At 63.0% G+C, this 19,840-nt stretch overlaps 3 protein-coding genes across 3 annotated transcripts in view; 2 read left to right on the top strand and 1 right to left on the bottom strand.

Annotated features, from left to right (window-relative positions):
* The window catches only part of LRRC56 (leucine rich repeat containing 56), a 21,453-nt gene extending 10,623 nt beyond the window's left edge, over positions 1-10,830 (top strand). The window contains 8 exon segments of the mRNA XM_047691538.1: positions 6,083-6,179; positions 6,252-6,452; positions 7,229-7,412; positions 7,803-7,979; positions 8,059-8,123; positions 8,332-8,474; positions 8,673-8,788; positions 9,962-10,830. Coding sequence (XP_047547494.1) covers positions 6,083-6,179; positions 6,252-6,452; positions 7,229-7,412; positions 7,803-7,979; positions 8,059-8,123; positions 8,332-8,474; positions 8,673-8,788; positions 9,962-10,308 — 1,330 coding nt within the window. The 3' untranslated portion in view covers positions 10,309-10,830.
* LMNTD2 (lamin tail domain containing 2) lies at positions 10,757-16,588 on the bottom strand. The gene is made up of 14 exons (XM_047691537.1): positions 15,028-16,588; positions 14,797-14,949; positions 14,363-14,450; positions 14,080-14,235; positions 13,740-13,811; positions 13,561-13,649; positions 12,943-13,232; positions 12,513-12,639; positions 12,134-12,323; positions 11,922-12,041; positions 11,621-11,834; positions 11,277-11,489; positions 11,143-11,195; positions 10,757-11,021 (listed from the first exon to the last, which is right to left on the bottom strand). Exons 1-14 carry the CDS (start codon positions 15,258-15,260, stop codon positions 10,890-10,892), a joined length of 2,130 nt encoding a protein of 709 aa, XP_047547493.1. The 5' UTR covers positions 15,261-16,588; the 3' UTR covers positions 10,757-10,889.
* On the top strand, positions 14,861-19,840 carry RASSF7 (Ras association domain family member 7). The gene is given in 9 exon segments (XM_047691540.1): positions 14,861-14,919; positions 15,033-15,128; positions 16,513-17,158; positions 17,834-17,963; positions 18,151-18,863; positions 19,003-19,131; positions 19,208-19,241; positions 19,244-19,289; positions 19,370-19,840. Coding segments are annotated over 6 exon segments (1,329 nt in total). The 5' UTR covers positions 14,861-14,919; positions 15,033-15,128; positions 16,513-17,158; positions 17,834-17,839; the 3' UTR covers positions 19,653-19,840.

Raw genomic sequence — 19,840 nt, 5'->3', positions numbered from 1 at the left:
GGCTTCACACGGCAAGGCACCCTCCCACCCCTGTGAACCCCCCGGGCCCGCCTTCACCTGAGCCAAAACTTTCGTTTTGGTCTGTTCCATCGATTCTGCTTGGTGATGGGGGCCTTGCTTAAGAAGCTCCTTCCCACCCCAAAGTCAGGGGCTGCGTTCTACTTTTCCTCTTACTTTCATGGTCTCGCCTTTTACTCTCGGGTCTTTCCTCCAACTCACCTGTGAGGTCACCTTCGGTCGTGCCGTGAGGCTGGGACCCAGTTTTCCTTGTTGCCGTGAAGTGAGTCTGTCTTCCCGACATCATCTGCCCCGCGATCCCCGCTTGCCTGCGGGCTGGGGCGCCACTCTGCCCTTTAGGGGGCCCAGGGGTAGATGTGACTGCGGGCTCTCTGTCTCATCTGTCGGTCTGTCCCTGCCCCAAGGCCCCGCTTGGCATTGGTGGGGCTCTGTGTCCAGTGATCCGCATCTGATGCCCTCATCTCAGTCTTCCTTTCCCCTGAACAGTTGCCACACTTGGAGTTTACGCACCAATCTTGGGTCTCGCACACGGGACTCTGTCTGGAGTTCCTTTTGGGAATTACAGAAGATTCACGTGCTAACTTGGGTTATTTGCTAAGCCATCTTCCTGCCCAGATATGCTATCACTCTCCATTCCTGCGTCTTTTATATGCTTAAGAGCATCTTTAAACTCGCCTGTGAAGCTTGTTATCAGTTAGATTTCGGCAGCGAGTCACAGAAACCTGGGTCCAGCCGTGCTCTGGGCCAAACCCAGTTCTCAGCGCTGAGGAGCCCGACCCCCGTGGAGCCCATGAGAAGCCCAGCGTTGGCTCTTGGGCTCGGGTTCATTCAGCCGGTCTCCCCATAGCGTGTGACCACGTGTCCGCCTCCTGCATGTCCCCTCCCAGGACCGGAGGCATTCGCAGGCTCAGGCATCCTTTGCTCCAGCGGCCCGGGGGGAGTGTCAGATTTCCGCTGAGCAAAGCCCCACGAACTGGCGGGCTGGGGCGGGAGTCATCCCTGCCCAGTCGGAGAGGCCGGAGGTCAGGATCAGGGTGGACAGCCACGGCTCCTTCCGAGGCTGAGCGTGAACCCATCTCATTCCCCTGTCCTCCCGTGGGGCTTTGCTGGCCGTCCTCCACGTTCCCTTGACGTGCGGACGCAGCCCAGTCTCTGCCGTCACGTCCATGTAGCCTCCTCCCTGTGCCTGGGGCTGCGTCCCTGGGTCTCCTGTTCATAAGGACCCAGATGGCACCAGCAGTACCATAAGGTACATAAGTACCATAAGGTACATAAGCATAAGGACCCACCCCAGTATCAGCTCCTCTTTTTTTTTTTATTAACATATAATGTATTATTACCCCCAGGGAGTGTGAGCTCCTCTTAACTAATTATATCTGCAACAATGGCAGCTCCAAATAGGGTCACATCCTGGGCTGCCAGGACTTAGGGCTTCAACACAAGCACATCGGTGGGGATGGGGGAGACACAATTCATCCTGTGACAGGGATGCGACCTCCTGTGTCTACTTTTAAGAACAAGCAGTTTCCCCGCATCCTTCCTGTGTTTCTTTGGGCAGAACCGTGGGATGTGCGCACCCTCGAACACCAGCTGCTGGTAGGACCATGGAACGGGAACTGGCGTGGGCTCACCAGGACCTGCCCCCCCCCACCTTCCCCACGGCCACTTGGAATGGGGCAGGACACCCGCACTCTGTGAAGCAAGAGTCCCCTTAAACCAGAACGAAGTAATTCCCAGACATTTACAGTAGTTTTATAATCATGAATGAGGTCCTGTTCCTTCTGCATTTTCTGGTTGACTCTTAAAAGCATACAGAAACATTATGTTGATTTGGAACACATTTTTTTTTTAAGATTTTAATTTTTTATTTATTTGACACAGAGAGAGAGATCACAAGTAGGCGGAGAGGCAGGCAGAGAGAGAGGGGGAAGCAGGCTCCCCGCTGAGCAGAGAGCCCGATGCGGGGCTCGATCCCAGAACCCTGAGACCATGACCTGAGCCGAAGGCAGAGGCTTAGCCCACTGAGCCACCCAGGTGCCCCCAAAACACATTTTTTTTAAGACTTTATTTATTTATGACAGAGAGACACAGCGAGAGAGGGAACACAAGCAGGAGCTGGAGAGGGAGAAGCAGGCTTCCCTCAGAGCAGGGAGTCCGATGCAGGGCTGGATCCCAGGACCCCGGGATCATGACCTGAGCTGAAGGCAGACACTTAACCCACTGAGCCCCCCAGGCGCCCCCAGAACACATTTTTTAAAAAGATTTTATTTATTTATTTGACAGATCACAGTAGACAGAGGCAGGCAGAGAGAGAGAGGGGGAAGCATGCTCCCTGCTGAGCAGAGAGCCCGATGCGGGGCTCGATTCCAGGACCCTGAGATCATGACCTGAGCCGAAGGCAGTGGCTTAACCCACTGAGCCACCCAGGCGCCCGGGAACACATGTTTTAAATCAGTGAAACACGGCTGGGTTTCCCACACGGGCTTTGCATCTGGCAATAGTGCGTCTTCATTTTCTCCTTAGTAAAACTGCCAAGCTCATATTCAAAAGTGTCTTAATTCTGTTGGAGTTTCTGTCTTGGTGAGGGTCTGATCAGCATGTCGAGGGCCGTCTTTCACTTCTGGCCCTCATGCTTCGTCCTTGTGCCTTCCAGCACAGTCTTCGGTATCAGCAAGACAGCCACAGGCACCGTTGGTGTGCGTTTTACCTGAATGGGTGTGTGTGTGCGTGTCTGTGCCCCATCAGCACAGTCACACCGGTGAGTAACCTCGAGGCTACCAGGGCACAGGACACACTCAATCGCTGAGCCCTGCAAGCGCCGAAACACGGAACTACGATCCGCTGGGCATTTTCACGCCCGCATTCACGAGGGACACCCCTTTGGCACCCCCCACCCAGCGTTGTGCGTCTCCGGTTCCGGGGTCAAGGCCCGACCCTAGGCCGCCTCTCCCTCTTCTCGTTCTTTCCGGCTGCTCTAAGTTTGAAACTAAGTTTGAAACTAAGTTTGAGTTCTTGTATGAGAAATCGTTGTGCAAGATCGAGAGCGTCTATTCCATGATGGCTCGTTAGAACTCTCAAAGACAGTCCAGATCTGAGGACTCAGAGGGTTGCAGGGGAGGCCAGCATCCAGTGTCCCTCTTCTTCGGGTGTCGCTTTCTCTGGTTCCAAAACAGTGGGCATGTACTCTGCTTGCAGGGGTCTCCTGTTTCTTTAATAACTGCTCTGGCGGCGACTCCTCCTCTTCTCCGACGCTGTCTGTTCGTTCATGCCGTCTCCTTCTTCCCCATCATCAGGCTGGGTGGAGGTCATCCATTAATGTTTCGAAGAACGCAGTCTGGGCTCTGGCAGCTTCCCCACATTCCGTCTGGCTGTCACGACTTTCATCCTGACCTTCATTATGTCTCCTCTTCCTGTTCTTTTTGCGGTTTGGTGGTGTTCTTTTTCTAGCTCCTGGAGCTAAATGCCCAGCTTAATCGTTGTAACACTTTCACTGCTTTTTGGGTAAATGTGTGGAAGGCTGTTTCTCTTTATGTACCACCTCAGGCAGGGCTCACAGATTTTGGATGCTTTGTTGTCATTAGTTCTAAATATTTGGTCATTTTCCTATTTAATGTGAGATGAGGCAACATCTACTAGTTATTCCCCAATCTGTATCTTCCATAAAAAGGGGACTCCCCATTTTCAGCTGGGCACATAGTACCCACACTCTCCAAACACAAAGACAGACTTGACAGCAAAACTGCGGGAGGCCTTGTCGAGAGATCACACGGGGGGCGCCTGGGGGGCTCAGTGGGTTAAGCCTCTGCCTTCGGCTCAGGTCCTGATGCCAGGGTCCTGGGATCGAGACCCGCATCGGGCTCTCTGCTCGGCGGGGAGCCTGCTTCTCCATCTTTCTCTGCCTGCCTCTCTGCCTACTTGTGATCTCTCTGTCAAATAAATAAATAAAATCTTTAAAAAAGAAAGCGAGATCGCACAGGAGACGGGAATGACAACCGCGAGCCCAGCTCTCCATCCTTGCACAGAGTCTGGGGGCGCCCGTGGGACGGAGGGCCTGACACATGCATCCGCTGCAGAAGGAAATGGAAACCACAGAACAGAACGAAAGCTCAAAGACTCAGGAAAACTCATTGGGCATAAAAGAAGACTTTCAGCTCCAGACTGGAAGAAGGCATTGAAAGCAACCGGCCAGCAGGAAAGCACACACCGAACAAACTCACCCACGTGAGGATGGCACTTGGAGGCAGCCAAGGAGATGGACCACCTCGTCCTTCAGGAAGAAGAGGAATGACATCTTCCTGAGTCTGCGCCACAGAGACACTCAAAGACAGACGACAGGACCGTGGAAAGGAGGCATGAACCATGACCTGCATGCCCGGCCAGCGGCTCTGAGGGAGTCAGAGACCAAGGAAAATCACTAGGTCAAATTAACCCTCTTGAAGAAGTCCCTGGACACAAATTTCAGCCAGTTCAGAGGCAGCGGGAAAATCCACTCAGGGCAACAGGCTGTGGATACACGGGGCGTCTCGGTAACTGAGAGGCGCAGACTAAGGGGTCCCAGAGGCTAGGGGACGCTGGCCAGGTGGGAGGTGGGCCAGACGTCCCTGGGGAGCATGTTCACTGGAGGAGGGGCCCTGCGCATGTCATCATGTGTCACGTGGGCACTTGAGCAGGGGGAAGGGCGAGGGCCAAGTCCCCCCGTGCGAGGGTGCAGGGTGCGCCCCGGGGAACACGGGGAGACCCGCAGCCTGCCCCAGCGTGGGGCACGTGCCAGCGTGGGCGCCAGCACAGGTCTGCTCTGCCCCCAGCACCGCCCCCCATCCCCTCATGCCCCTGCAGGGAAGCCGCCCACGCCAGGGCCCCCAATGGCTCAGCTCTTCCCTGCAGGATTCCACACCAGTGCTCCCAACCTGAATTCGGGAGAAGCTATTAATAGTATAATCAGAATGCCAGGGGCTCTGCAGCACTAAAGGAAAAGGTCAAAACGAAGGGTCCCAGAGGAGACCAACAGGGCAGGGAGGGGTGTAAAACTTCCAGACTCCTTCAGCCAATCCCGTGAGCCCCACAGAAGACGTGGCGTCTCGGTATCTTCAGAACCAGCAGAGCAGCCGTGAGAAAGGGTCAGAAAGCAATCAGACTCCTCAGACGCTAACTTCAGAACTAGACAACGACGCTGACATGACAATGTCGGGGCCAGGCTGGAGTGAGGAAATCGCCCAGAATGCAGAGGGAAAGGCCACAACAGGTAAAGGGGACAGAGAAGACAACGGTATGGGAGTCATTCTCAGAGGACCAACACACGAGTGGCAGAGCTCCATGCGTGAGAACAGGGAGCACGGACAGGGAAGATGCAGAAGAAAAGCCATCAAGACCATCCCAGAAGCCAATTAGAAGGACCTGAACACCGGACCTGCGCCCTGTCCGGGGACACTGAGGACAAGAGGACCCCATAGGCAGAGGTGGGGCCCAAAGAGCCTTGGCCGGCCCATCCGCAGCAGAGAGGGAGGGTGGCAAGGACAAGGCCAGGGCTTGGGCAGGGGACTGGCCGTGGCAGGGGTGGAGGAGGTCCTGCGGGCAGAGCTGGCTGGTGGAGGGTCTGTATGTGGGGAAGCCGTCCACAAGAAAGGCCAAACAGAGAGACGAAGGGAGAAGCCCCTGGGCTGACCCTACTGGGGAAGGGGCTGCCTTGCCCACCCTCACTGCAATGGGCAGCAGCTGGGGCCCAGCCAAGCTGTCCAGTGCGGGTACCACCACCACCCCACACTCCCCCCCCCCGACCCCCCCACCAGCCTCAGACCCTCCAGGGGCAGAAGAAAGTGGATTCAGCCCATGCTGGAGACCAGGAAGTGGCAGCAAAGAGGGAATGCAGGGGGGCAGGGGCTCCAGGGGACCCTTCCTTGGCCCGGAGGGTGCCACACATGAGCCACAGCTCACAGGCACCCCTGCACCTGGAGAGAGCCAGGTGTGGGTGGTGGATGGGCACGAGGCGTGGCACAGGGCCTTCATGGACACGGACATGGCCCTCCAGCCCCAGACAGCGCTGACCAGCCAACCCCACCCTCTACAGAGACCTGGGCACTTCCCTGGCCCACTTGCAGGTGCTGTGGCTGGCTTGCTGTGGCCTGACCGACCTGGATGGCATTGGCTCCTTCCTGGCCCTGAAGGTGGGTCTTTGGTGCCCTGGGCTGGGGAGAGGGTGCCCGACCAAGCCCCGGCTGACCCCCTTGCCGCCCTAGGAACTCTACGTCTCCTACAACAACGTCTCAGACCTGAGCCCACTGTGCCTGCTGGAGCAGCTGGAGGTGCTGGACCTGGAGGGCAATAGTGTGGAGGACCTGGGGCAGGTGTGCTACCTGCGGCTGTGCCCGAGGCTGGCCACGCTCACCCTGGAGGGCAACCCGGTGTGCCTGCGGCCGGGGCCCAGCCCTTCCAACAAGGTGTGTGTCTGGGCCCCAGCAGCACGTGCACCGGAGCGGGAGGCACTCTGGGGTCTCCCGCGGTCCCAGCGGCCTCTCTGCCCACCTGAGCACAGGCCATGTCCAGGCTGGGCAACAGGGGCAACCCCAGGGCACGTCCCCAGGGCACAGCCCGCCTGCACGAGGAACTTGCCCACCATAATAACGCTCATCCTCTTGTATCGCTGGGGAACCTCTGGGCCCCAACCAGACCCCACAGAGCCCCCAGCCCATAACACAGCCCTGTGGGGTCTGTTCAGGCAGCACACGGACTCACGCATATGCACACGCACACACACGCAGGCCCGAACCCTCTCCATCCCCTGCAGGCCTGGGCGTGCCCTCGGTGGGAATGCACTCACACACCGTGGGCTCGCGCACACCCTCCGCAGCCGTACCCCCAGCATTGCCCATGCACACCCGGCTCTCACGCTTCCTGCCCTAAGAGGCGCGGCGCCCGTGTGCAGTGGCTGCCCAGCTGGGCCGCAGCTCTGAGCTCAGGGCAGTCCCACAGGCCAGAGGACACCACTGGGCCCTGGCTGTGAGCCTGGAGAGTGAGCTCACATGCGGGAGAGAGCCCAGGGTCCCCAGAGTCCCTGCTGGCTCAGAGTGACCCAGGCCAGCCCGGCAGGGTGGGGCGGCATCACCACCCTCAGCTCCCCTGCCTTGCCCACAGAGGGCCTGGAGAAAGCCCCACAGGACAGAGCTGGCCTGAAGGGGCCCCCGGACCCAGGCCTGCCACACCCTCCACCCCGCAGGTGCTCCGGGGCTACAACTACCGGACGGAGGTGCGGAAGCAAATTCCCCAGCTGCAGGTCCTGGATGAGGTGCCGGCTGCGCATACAGACCGGCCGGCCTCCCGGAAGCCAGGCCAGGACTGGCTCATGGTGAAGGCGGCCATCAAGGAGGGCAGTGTCCTGGATGGCCTGCTCCCTGGGCTGGGTACGGCAGCCACTCACCAGCCCTCTGGCAAGGGCTGCCTCACCCAGCCTGGACCCCTCACTGGCTGAGCTCCAGAAGAGGTTGCCAGCCCCCACCATCCCCAGGGAGAGAGCTCTATACCCCCAGCACCCCCCAGGCCTCATAGAGATGGATAGCCACATCTCATATCCCTTCTTGGCCTTACCCTTTTGTTCCCAGAGCCCTGCACGCTCACCCCCAGGCCAGGAGAACCTCCCCATGGGCAGCGCCTGGAGGGGCACAGACGTCCAGACGAGAGACGTTGGGTGGCAGGGGTCCCTGGTCTGTGGACAGTTCTGGCTGGGGGGTGGGACTCTTGGGCTGGCCAGCTGGTGTGGGTTTCCATGACCTCTGATTTTGACCCTCGGGCAGATTGTCCCCACGGAGCCCCCATTCAGAGACTCAGCTCCGAGCTCTCCTTACCTGAGACCCAGCCATGGACCCCCAGGCCATGGCCGCTCTCCCTACTGGTCAGTGGGGGTCCCCTGCCTGAAAGCCTGCTTCCCAAGGACCCAGCTCCAGAGGGGGACACAAGCAACCTCACCCATGGTAAGGAACGCATCTCAACACGAAGCTGACCCTGTAGCCCTCAACCCCAAAGCAGACCTGGCCACACCCTCTTCTGCAGGGGCTAGTCGAGTCCTCTGCGGGAACCCCACCAAAGGCCTGTGGGAGCGTCGGCACCAGTGCCAGGTAGGCCTGCTACCCACAGCTGGGTCAGGACTCCAGGACATCCGCAGGGGACCGGTATCCCAACCTGACAGTCCCCTGCCCCACAGCCACTGCCGGCCAGAGGCTCCGGCTCTCTCACAGCAGCCAGAGCAGCCCTTCTGTCTTCAGGGGATTCTCCGCCCAGCCCCCTTGAAGGCTGTGACCCCAAGCCAGCCCCCTCTCTTGCCAGGCCTGGCTGGTTCCAGAGCAGCTGCGCCCACCCAGACTGAAGGACCCAACTGCCGGTGTCCCCAGCCCAGGGCCCGATCCTATGGAGAGCAGTGAATCCCCGGCCTTGGCTAGGCTTCCGGCCTGCAGGGAGCTGCGCCCGCGGTGGGTAGCCCCCCACCGCAGTCGAGACCCACCGCCACATGTCCTATGCGGTGGGAGGTCGTGGCCGGGGACAGCCTTGGTACCAGGTGGGCGGGAGGAGTGGGCCACGGGAGCCTGAGGTTGGGGGATCAGCCCAGGGGCACACTCATCTGGGATGGGCTCTAAGGGCAGGGCTGCAGCCCCCTTCCCCCACTCTAGCCCCCTCCCTGGTAGGTCCCTGGATCCCCAGCGGGAAGGTGCCGTAGCCCCCCGTGGCCCACGGAAGGACAAGTCTAGGCCCAAGACTCCCTCCGGCACCCTGTGCCCGGTCCCAGGTATTGAGTGACCCCACACACTGCCCCACACCAGCATTCATCAGCTTGGGCCCCCTTGCCCAGCGGGACTCGGATAGCGGCTGTAACAGGGCAGTCCTCTCCTGAGGGGAGCACTGCTTACACTCAAGAGCTTCCAGCCCCAAGTCCTCCTCCCTGAGCCCACGGGGTCACAGGGGGGTGTGAGCGGGGAGTCTGGACCAGAAGAGGGCAGGGTGGCAATGAGTGGCCAGGACAGGCCCACTGGGCAGGGAGCAGGGCACAGGCCAATGCAGAGAGAGGCCACCAGATGGGCCAGGAGACTATAGTGGGGAGGGTGCTGCCCTTATCCTGCTCCCGGGGCCTGTGCTGGGCTCAGAACACTGGCTCCAGACAGACCATGGCTGAGTGGGACAAACACAGGAAGGACCGCAAGCCCGTGGAGGCTTCCCAAAAGAAGGGTCAGGATTGACTGGTAGAACTGAGTGGGCTCGCCTGGGAAGAGGCCTTGTAAGCAGGGGGCTTTGGCTGAATGGCCCTCCTTTGTGGTGGGGAGTCAAAAGGGCCAGGATGGAACAGGGACACGACAGACAAAGCCTCCGGCTTCCATGTGCTGGCAGGTGCCTGGGAGGAGGGGCCAGAGAGGGTGGGCCCTGAGACCAGCTAGTCAAGCACTGTCAGTTATGGGGGTTGGGGGGGGCCCTTGAGGGAGAACAGGCAGGGCAGCCAGATGGAGGAGTGATGACAGACAGTGGGGACTCAGGGAAAAAATGTACCAGAGCCTCCCACTCCAGGCCGGGTCCAATTAGGCACAGGGCGACCATGGCTATACCGTCCAGTTTGCCCGGCATTGCAGAGGCAGAGGGAGGTACCAGGAGCTCACTCTATAGAGAGGCTTAGAACCTGGCCCGGGGACACACCCTTGGGGCTGGGATCCAGTGACCCAAAACCAGAACCCAGGTTTTGTGGCCTCTGCATCCCCAGCAACTATCAGCTGTCACAGGGCTGCAGAGACACAGCTTCCCAGGGAAGCAGAGGAAGTGGGAGAGAGGGATGCTGCCTTGCAGGGGGGTGGGGGGGGCGGCCTACGGGGCGGAGCCACGTGGACACTGCCACCTTGCCTGTGGTGACCCCCACCACACCTAGTGATCCCTATGGGGTCCCTTGTCTGACAAGCTGTCTTTCCTTGTTCTCCAGAGCCTTCCAGGACCTTGGGCTATAACCTGACGCCCTCTCCCCCCAAGATGCCCATGCCTTCTGATTCTAGCAGCAGCTCCTGGGGCTCCACAGGCCTGCAGTCCCGGAGGCGCAGGCTCAGAGCCCTGTGTAGCTTAGGGCCTGGCCTGGGGAAAGGGCCTGGCCTAGGGCAGGGATTAGCTACAGTGACTACAGCTCTGAGAGCCCTGGAGGTGACCTCAGGCCCAAGCCCTCCAGCCCAAGGATGTCCAGCCCCAAAGCCAGCAACGGATCCAGCAGCCAGACCCCCTGGCCTCCCGTGCTTGCCGCACCTGAACCCTATCACCCCAGCCCAATCCCACCCCTAGTGTAACACCCCCATCCACTGCCAAGCTGGCCTCCACCAAGGGCCAAGGAGCCCCCATGTGATTGTGGGAGCCCCATGTGAACTCTGGCTTCATGGAACACAGAGCATCTTGGGGCAGGGGGTGTTGGGGGATGGGTAATGGGCTTGAGGTAGGAGAGACCCTTCTTGGTGGAGGGGAGTCGGGGATTGGGATCTCCAGCTGCAGGCACAAGAAAGAGCCCAGGCTAAGAGAGCCCAGGTCCCCAGCACAGGCCCAGCTGCCGGCTCCTTCCAGCGAGGCCCACCAGCTCTCTGGCAGGCCCTCTCCAGATGCCAGGGTGCGGCCAGGCCTCCCATGGGGGGGGGGGGGGGGGTCATTTGCGCGGTTCCTAGCCCACGCAGGGATGGGGCAGCCAGCTCCCTTCCCTTGGGGCAGGGTACCCCAAAACCAAGCAAACGCTTCTCGACTGTCAGGTGTACATGAATGCTCTTTACTTCGTAGGCGATGTTGGTTCAATAAACGCTGCCGCCGGCTCGGCCCGCCTCCCCCCCCTCTCTCCCAGCGCCGCCCCTCGGCCCCGGCGCCCGCCCAGCGCAGTCCGCCTACAGCCGCGCTCTCCTGGCGGCGGTGACCGGCGGGCAGGGGAGGAAGCGGAAGCCGTATCTGCTCTCAGCCGCGCTCTGCACCGACAACGCCACCATCGGGCAGCCCCGGTCCACGCCCTTGCAGCACACCTGGGGGCGCGGAGCCTCAGAGGGGCGTGGGGCCAGGGCGGGGGCCTGCGCGGAGGAGGGGGCACGGCCGGGAACGGGAGGGGTCCAAGGGGCGCGGGTCGGGACGCGCGCACGCACTCACCCGGACCCTGGGCTCCTTCCTAGCCTGGCAGTCCTCGAGGAGCAGCCCGGCCTCTGCGGGGAACAATGACCGCGTGGGGTCCGGCCGGCCTCCCCCCTCCTCGCCGGGCCGCCCGCCGCGCACCGCGCGCTCACCGGGGATGGCGGGCAGGAGCTCGGGTGCCGGCGTCTCGGCGGCCTCGGACGGCGCTGGCACAACCCGCGGGCGGAAGGTCTTGCTGGCGCTCAGCCGGGGGAAGAGGCCCCGCGTCCTGGTGGGGCGAGGGGCTCGTGAGATCTGAAGCCCGCCTGCGGGAAGGGGCGGGTGCGGGGTGCGGAGCCTGGAGAGGCCGGGACCTGGGGAGGCAGTTGGTGTCCTGACCAGGAACCAGCCTGCGGAGCGGCCCCCAGAGGGGATTGGACCTGAGGTGGGGTACAGCCCTTAGCAGGGAGTCTAGGGTGTTACAAGGGGGGGGCCCTGGAAGGAAGTGGAGACCAAGGGACCCGCGGAGCCCACCTGGGTCTCTGCCGTCTGGCTGGGGCCTCCTGCACCCTGCCTGCCCGCAGCTGCCAAGGACCGGGCCTCTGCGTGCGGGTGTCGGCCACCAGCCCGGCCTCTGAGAGCGGGAAGCGGTCTATGGACAAATCAGTGTTGTCAGCGAAGATCCTCGAGGCGGGGGACACGCAGTGGGCGGCCTGATGCTGGCTCAGGACCTGCGGGCGGGCCGGGAGAGGCACAGGGGTCACCCCTGTCCACCGGGGCTCACTCCCACCCCACCTCCAGCTGGGATGCACACTGACCTCGCCCTTGGGGTTCAGGAGGAGAGTCACACAGCCCCGGCTAGAGTGGAAGTGCACAGGCTCCTGGCCCAAGGATGAGGGCAGGTGCTTCTTGGTGCTGCGGGGCCCCTCGCCCCAAACCTGGTGGACATGGGCAGGGGTTGGGTGAGCAGCGGTGCGGGCCTGAGCCGTGGCCACCACGGGGTTGCGGGGGGCAGGGGGCGGGGACACACTGTGACATGGTGGCGCGGAGGCAGCAGCGTGCGGGGCGGGAAGCGGTACATGCACACAGGAAAGCCGCACTCCAGCTGCTGCAGCATGAGGCCACCCAGGTCCTCGGTCTCCTCCAGCGACTGGTTGAGGACACGCACGAACCTCTCCCGGGCACTGACTGCCACAATCTTCAGGCAGGAACACCCTGGGCTGGGGTGAGGTGTGAGGAGGGTAGGTGCACTACGCAGAGAAGCTTGGCCACCCCTCCGGTGCATCCTGGTTGGAGAAACCCCCTCCTGCCAGGACTCCGCCGGGTCACCCCTCACCTCCAGGGGCACCCTGAATGCGGGTGCTCAGGAGCTGCACAGGGCTCCCCGGTCAGGGTCAGGACTGTCCTACCTGGCTGGTCCTGCTGGGCCATCCTGAGATCCAGGGAAAGACCTGTTGGAAGGGGCACCCCGTACACCGCACGCACTGTGGACATCTCCTGCGAGGCCAAACTGATGCGCAGCACCCCACAGGTGCACTGGGGAGAGGCAGAGCTCTGGAGCTCAGATCCAGAGCAGGAAGGCTGGACCCGGGAGGCTGAGGGAAGCAGAGGGATAACTCCCAAGTACGGGGCGGTGGGGTGGATAGCCAGAGTGCACAGGCAGCATCAGGTACCCTCCAAGACCACCCTAACCCCCAGGGATGAGACTGGAGAGGCCTCAGCGACCTTGCTCTGGGCGGTCATGAATACCAAGCTGTTGGGGGACACACTATTAGGGCTTTGGGCAGAGATCACAGCCTTGCAGGGGGGTAATAACTAGGGAAAGCTGCTGCGCCCCACCTCCAGACTGTGTCTGCATTTCCCTGCTGAGGCTCCTGGAGCTGGCCTCCGTTAGCTTGTCTCGGCTTGGCGTGCATGGGGGGTGTCCTGTCACCTTCTGCACACAATAACGCTCAGCCAGCTGGCCACTGCTGGAGTCGGAGTCCGCGCCCCCGGAGCTGCTCGTGCCCATGAAGGGCAGGGAACTCCACTCGACACTCTTGAGACGCTGCTCTGTCCCCGGTCTGCGCAGCTCCGAGCCCCACTCGCTCAACAGTGGGGCCTCTGAGGGTGGCAGGGGCCGTGGGTGCCTGTGGACCACAGTCTGATCTGCGTGCTGCTGCTGCCTTTGACTTCTAGACTCCAGCCCCGCGCCCATCTAGCCCCCCCCAGGGGGTGGGGCACCCTGGTACCTGGGGGTGGGGGAAGGGGAAAGGGCTCCTGGAAGGACCGTGAGGGCTGAGGAGCCCTTTCCCCTCACTGTGAACCCCGTCCTACAGATGGGAGAGCTGACCTTGGAAGGTAAAAGTGACTTGTCCGCAGACACTAAGGGTAGAACTTGGACTCTGGTCCACATATGCCAAGGCTCTCCCTGCCCCCCACCCCGCAGCCCTGGAGGAGTGCACAAGGAGCAGTTACTTCGGGTCTGAGCTGGACTCCATGTTGCTGAAGAGGTTGGGATACCGCTGGGCAATGCTGTTCCAGTCCACGTCCTCCAGCCGGAAACCCTGGTCAGGAAGCAACAGGCACGTGGCCCTCCCCTCCCACAGGGCTGCCAGCTATGAGAGCACGTGGGGGACCTTGCTCACCTGTCTTACCTCCCCAGTGGAGGGGCCTTGTTCACTCTCAGAGACGTCGCTGAAGTCCATCAGGGTTTCTGCAGTGACCACCTGCACACGGGGAGCGGAGACCAGTGGGCAGGGGCTGGGGGAGAGAGGCGCTCTCCTTTGACCTCGCTAGGCACAGGTTCACAATGAGTCAGGTGGGTGGAACCAGGGGGTTCCTCCCTGCCCCGTGGTCCTGAGGGGAGACAGACTTCCCAGGCAGGCCAGCCCCACCAAAGGGCCCAGAGGAGAGACAATGGCTACCCAGGGAACGTCCAAGGAGGGTTGGGGAGGGGAGCACAGGAGGCGAGCGGGTGGGCCGAGCGGGGCTTACCTCCACACTGCCGGTGGAGGAGCGTAGTATGCGCCCCACCCAGGAGGAGCGGGCCAGCTGCAGGAGGCAGGACTTCTGGAAGGCCTGCAGCTCAGCCTCTAGCTGCTGCATGGTGGTCGCGGTCTGCAGCAGACGTTCCTCCAGCTGGGACTTCTCCTGCTCCCAGGAGGTGCACAGGGTCTTCTCCAGCTGCTGACCCCCCAAGGCCAACCCCTACCTGGGCCCTGCCCCTCACCCCAGCTTGGGTCCCCTCCCCGACTCCCTGGTCCCTCCTGCCCCTCACCAGCTGGGCCTGTTCCTTCTGCTTTTTCAAGTCCACAGTCAGCTTTTGGACCTGATTTTGCAGGAACTTTTCCTGATTACGTGCACTCCTGGGGGAAGGGGCAATCGTTGCAGCCCCCGCCCCTAGGTCAGCAGCCAAGGAAGGGAGGAGGGGCCCCTCTTCCTTGACACTGGGGGCCCAAAGGCATAGGGTTCCAGTGAGCCAGACCAAGTCTGGCTCTGAGAGGTCTGGGCTGCAGGTGGGGTCTAGATGCAGCAACTCTCAGTGTGTTCGGAGTCAGGGTAGAGGGTCAGGCTTCAAATGAGGCTTAGGCCCAGAGTAAGAAGTTGCAGTGTCAGTCAGGACCGGTGATTGGGGATGGGGGTCAGACGAAAACCAGTGTGGGCCAGGACAGAGGCGGGGTTGGGCTGGGGGACTAGCACTTTGCTGGTCACCTCTCAGGTGGAAGCCCAGCCACCTCACGCAGGACGTGGCAGTGCCGGGCATCCTGGCGGTTCTGGATGGCCCACCGCAGAGCCTGGATCTCCAGCTCCCGTTGGCCCCACAGTAGCCGCAAGGTGCGAGTGTCCAGAGACTCAGGGGCCAACCTGCAATGGCAGTGATCAGGCCCTGCCCCCTAGCTGGCCAGGCCCAAGTGTCTGGTCACCCATCCCTCCCTTTCTTACTGTAGGTTGACCGAGAAGACCCCCTGTGTAGAGCTGGGCTTGGCATCCTGTGCGCATGTGGGACCCCCCGGCTCTGGAGGTGCGCCCACAGGAGGCTCCAGGTGGGCGCTGACCAGCTCTTGGTCCACCTGGGATAAGGGAGCCTTTTTCTCGGCTTCTTCATTCTCTCGGCAAGACTCGGGCGCCATTCTCGGTGTTGCTGGGGGAGCTGCGAGGGATGGTATGGCTGTCATCCTTGTGTCCTATGTGTGGCTACCCCTGCGGGGCTCTCCCTACAAGGCCATGAGTGTGTGCGTATGTCTGACAGCACCACTCCAAACAGGTCTGCGTGTGTGTGCATGTGTGCCCGTACCCCACAGGACACTAGACTGCTGGTCACACGTGTGCCCACATCTGTATAATTCTGACCGGGACAAGGCAGCAGGTCACCCCCAGGCAACATGTCACCTGAGTGGACATTTCCTGTTGTCATCCCCCATCACCCCTGCCTTCTAGGACCTGAGGTCCTGTCCCTCAACCTAGAGCAAGAGTCCCCAGAGGGACTGGTCCTTTGCCTGTGATGCCCCCAGGCCCAGGGCCTGACCCCAAACACTCACCTGAGGCCTGAAATCCAAGCGCACCTAGGGAAGAAAGGCTCTAGAGTGTTGCCATGGATACCAGCACCCAGAAGGGGAGGGGCTGTTTGTTACCAGGGGCTTCCAGGTAAACCCCAGACCAGGGCCCTTAGTGAGCTTTGGGCCCACCTCCCAACCCAGCCTGAAGGAGAAACTGAAAGGCTGGGTTGTTGCCCAGGTGGCCTTCGCGGGCTCAGGGGACCATGGAGCAAGGAGCAGGCCCTGCCGCGCTCACAGACTCACAGACGGTCACACACGCAGTCTGCCACCCCAGCCAAGCTTGGGGAGGCTGCCACAGTCCCTCCTCACCCTCCCTGTGGCAGCAGGCAGGTACTGGGGGCACAGCTGCCCGGTGTATGGGGGCTTACCGGACTCTATCCATCAGTGAGCCCCCCAAGTGCTTCCCACAGCATCTTCCCACTCAGAGGCTGACGCCCACCTACTAAACCCCAAGTCAGAAGCCTGTCCTTCTCCAGTCCATCTCCCACCTTGGGGAGCCCTGGGGACAGCCTCAGAACTATGACAACAGTTCCCTCTGCCCCAGAACACAAGTGAGGCACCAGATCCCACACACAGGCCAATGTCCTCCAGCCTTCACCTCATTCCTTAAGATCCTCAACTCTGCTTTTCCCCGGGACTTCCTGAGCTGAGGAGGACCCCCCACGGCCCATTGTGAGGAGGCAGAGCAGGCTCCCAACGCCCTATCCACAGACAGCACGGAGGCTGTGAGGGACCCTGGCTGCTGGGCTGGCTGAGATTCTCAGGCTCAGGGTGCCCACGTGTCCACAAGTCGCGGGGGCGCCGGGCCCCACTGGGGGCAGGGAGGGGTGCGGGCAAAGAGCCCAGGGTCTTTGTCTTGCTCTGTCCCCAGCAGCTTCAGAGCAGCCTTCTCCCCCATCAGGACCGCCGGGCTGGCGGGAGCCAGAGAGGGCCCGCGCCCGCCACCCCGCTCCCGCAGCGCCCCCGCCCTCGGGACGGAGGCGGGTCTGGGGGCGGGGGCGGGTCCTGGCCTTGCGGGCCGCGCCCGCCCCTCTACGGGCAGAGACCGCGGGGTCCCAGGCCGGTGCCCCCTCCCTCGGCAGGAGACGCATGGGACCGGGAGGCTTCCGAGGAAGCGGGCCCGGAAGCGGAGCCAGACACCTGTGCCGCGCGCCGCCAGCGGGCCGGGAGCGCTTCCGCGTCGCCCGCGGTCTTCGGGCGTGAGTGGACGAGGCCCGGCCCGCCCCTCCGCGCCGCCGAGCTCCGCCCACACCTGGGCGCCTCCGGGGGCGGGGCGGGCGGGGAGCCAATGGGAGGGGCGGGGCGCAGGCGGGGTGGCCAATGGGCGTTGGCTCAGGGCGGGCGGTGCGACCCTGGAAGCCAATAGGAGGGCGAGGGGCGGGGCCCTCGGGCTGAGGGCCAATGGAGTGGCGAGCCGGGGCTCGCCCGCGGCGCTGGAGGCGGCAGGTTGCGGCGGCGCGGGGCTCGGGGAAGCAGCCAGTTCGAGTCTGGGTCCCGGAGGCCAGCGAGCGCCCAGGTGAGCCGCGCAGGGGCCGGGATCCTCCTGCGTGCGGGGCGCGGCCTCGGGCGGCAACTCCGACGGAGCGACGCGGGCTGGGCCGCCGTGGGGGCCGCGCCGCACCTGCAGCGGCCCCGCGGCGGCGACGGCGGCCGGGGGTGGGGGGCGAGCGCAGCGGCTGGAGGGAGCGGCCAGGGCGCTGTCCGCCCCGGCGAGGGCCGCCCCGGCGCGGTTCCGTGTCCCCGGAGGGCCGAGGTCGGAGTGGCGGGGAAGGGGCGTTCCCATGGCAGCGGGAAGCCGTGTTTTCGTGAGGGCGCCCTTGGGTGCCCGAGCTCGGCGTCCCGTGGGAGGGGCAGCGCCCTTCGAGCCAGGTGCCTGGGGAGGCAGGAAGTGCTGGATCTGGTTAATGATTCGCCTGGTTCCGGGGAGTGGGGCGAGGCAAGAGGAGGCTGGGCAGTGGGGAAGCTTCAGAGTGCTCCCGGAGGGCACACTGGTTACCCCTTGGGGGGCTGGTCGTGCCTCCACCCCGCAGTGTATGACCTGCGTGTGGGGCTAGGCTATAGGAGGGCAGGACTGACATGAGGTGGGGGGCGCGCAGTAGCCCTGAACAACTTCTGGGGGGTGAGGAGAGGAGAAGCCGGGCGGCGGGCGGTGGTAGGGCCAGGCAGGGCCTGACTCTCTGGCCTTTGTCCTCCCAGGGATGCTGTCTGGGCTAGCAGCGATGGAGCTGAAGGTGTGGGTGGACGGCATACAGCGCGTGGTCTGTGGGGTCTCAGAGCAAACCACCTGTCAGGAAGTAGTCTTCGCACTAGCCCAAGCAATAGGTGAGTCCTTTCGGGCACAGATAGCCCAACAGGTGCACCTGAGGTGGGGCCGAATCCTCCGTCCCCTTCCCCACCAAGGCTGGGGCTGGCTGCGGATCCCTCCTGCCCTCTCCTAATTTCTCAAGCCAAGTGGATGGAAGGTGGGGTGGTGGGGGCACATAGGCTGACCTGTCTCCTCCTACCCCAGGCCAGACGGGCCGCTTTGTGCTCGTGCAGCGTCTCAGGGAAAAGGAACGGCAGCTGCTGCCCCAAGAGTGTCCAGTGGGTGCCCAGGCCACCTGTGGGCAGTTTGCCAGTGATGTCCAGTTTGTCCTGAGGCGGACAGGGCCCAGCCTTGCTGGGAGGCCCTCCTCAGACAGCTGCCCACCTCCTGAGCGCTGCCCGGTCCGTGCCAGCCTCCCTCCGAAGCCACGGCCAGCCCTGGGCCATGAGCAGCGCAAAGCATGGACCTTCAGCCTCGGGTGCCCCGGACTGGCCCCCAGCCCTGCACCACCTGACCCTGTGGCCCCCGTAGCACCAGTCCCAGGCTCCAGTGTAGACCTGCAGGGCCTGGAGCGCAGGGTGCGGAGGAACGCAGCGGAGCTGGGTCAGGAGGCCTTCTGGGAGCAGGAGCTGCGGCGGGAGCAGGCTCGGGAGCGGGAGGGGCAGGCACGCCTGCAGGCCCTGAGCGCAGCCACCGCGGAGCACGCTGCCCGGCTACAGGCCCTGGATGCCCAGGCCCGTGCCCTGGAGGCGGAGCTCCATCTGGCCTCAGAGGCCCCCGGGCCCCCCTCGCCCACAGCATCTGCAGCAGAACGCCTGCGCCAGGACCTGGCTGCCCAGGAGCGGCAGAGCGCAGAAGTGCAGGGCAGCCTGGCCCTGGTGAGCAGGGCCCTGCAGGCAGCCGAGCACGCCCTACAGGTGAGCCCGCAGGCCCCCGAGCCCCTGCCAGTGGCCCCAGTGCGAGCGGATTTGGGGACTGGCCTCTGGGTCAGGCCAAGGAGAGCGCGAGGCCATGGAGCCCCATGGCTGCGTCCCCTGAGGGCCCCGTGTGCCCCAGGCCCAAGCCCAGGAACTTGAGGAGCTGAACCGAGAGCTGCGTCAGTGCAACCTGCAGGAGTTCATCCAGCAGACAGGGGCTGCACTGCCACCAGCCCCGCGGCCAGACAGGGGCCCCCTCAGCACACAGGTCAGAGTGGTTCCAGAGGGAGCCCAGGGGCGTGGGAGGCCTGGCCCAGCTCCAAGCTGACCTACTCTCCCCACAGGATCTTCTGCCTCCGGCCAGAGAAGAGCCCCTCATGAGAACCCCTCAGAATCCTGCTCTAGTGTCCAGCCTGAGCCCAGAGAGTACGTCTGTCTTCCCCACTTTGGGTGGGACAGGGCCTTCCTGTCCTCCTCAGTGCCCTCAGCCTGTCCCCTCCCCACAGTTGCCCCAGTGAGGCAGAACTCCTGGAGGTAGCAGCTCTGGCCCCAAAATGGACGTCCACTGCCAGCCTGGCCCCGGGGTCCCGTGACACAGCGAGCAAGAGCAGCCAAGGCCTGCCTGACCTGGATGACAGGAGAGCTGGGAGTTGCAGAGGAGTCGTTCCCCCATGCAGTGGGAAGCCCTGGTGCCCTGGGCCTGAGACAGAGCACCTCAGGGCCCCGGGCTTTCCGCCGTGTGGGGGTGGAGGGAGTCTGCCAAGACCTCTGGACAGGCAGGAGGCCTGACCAGCTCAGAATGTGCTACACCCCGAAGATCACGGCTCCTTGTGGGGGATGGGAGACGTGTGGACACTGCTCAGCTGTGGGTGTGTGCTTGTGTGTGGGTGGTAGCCTTCTTTGAGCCTGCGTACACACATGGGCATGCCACCTCCCCTACCCCAACCCTAAAACCTCAATAAACTGCCCAGAATGGC

This window comes from Lutra lutra, chromosome 10 (assembly GCF_902655055.1).
Source record: "Lutra lutra chromosome 10, mLutLut1.2, whole genome shotgun sequence".
Lineage (NCBI taxonomy): Eukaryota > Metazoa > Chordata > Mammalia > Carnivora > Mustelidae > Lutra > Lutra lutra.
The sequence above is the reverse complement of the archived record's forward strand: the minus strand, read 5'-3'. Positions and strand labels throughout refer to the sequence as shown.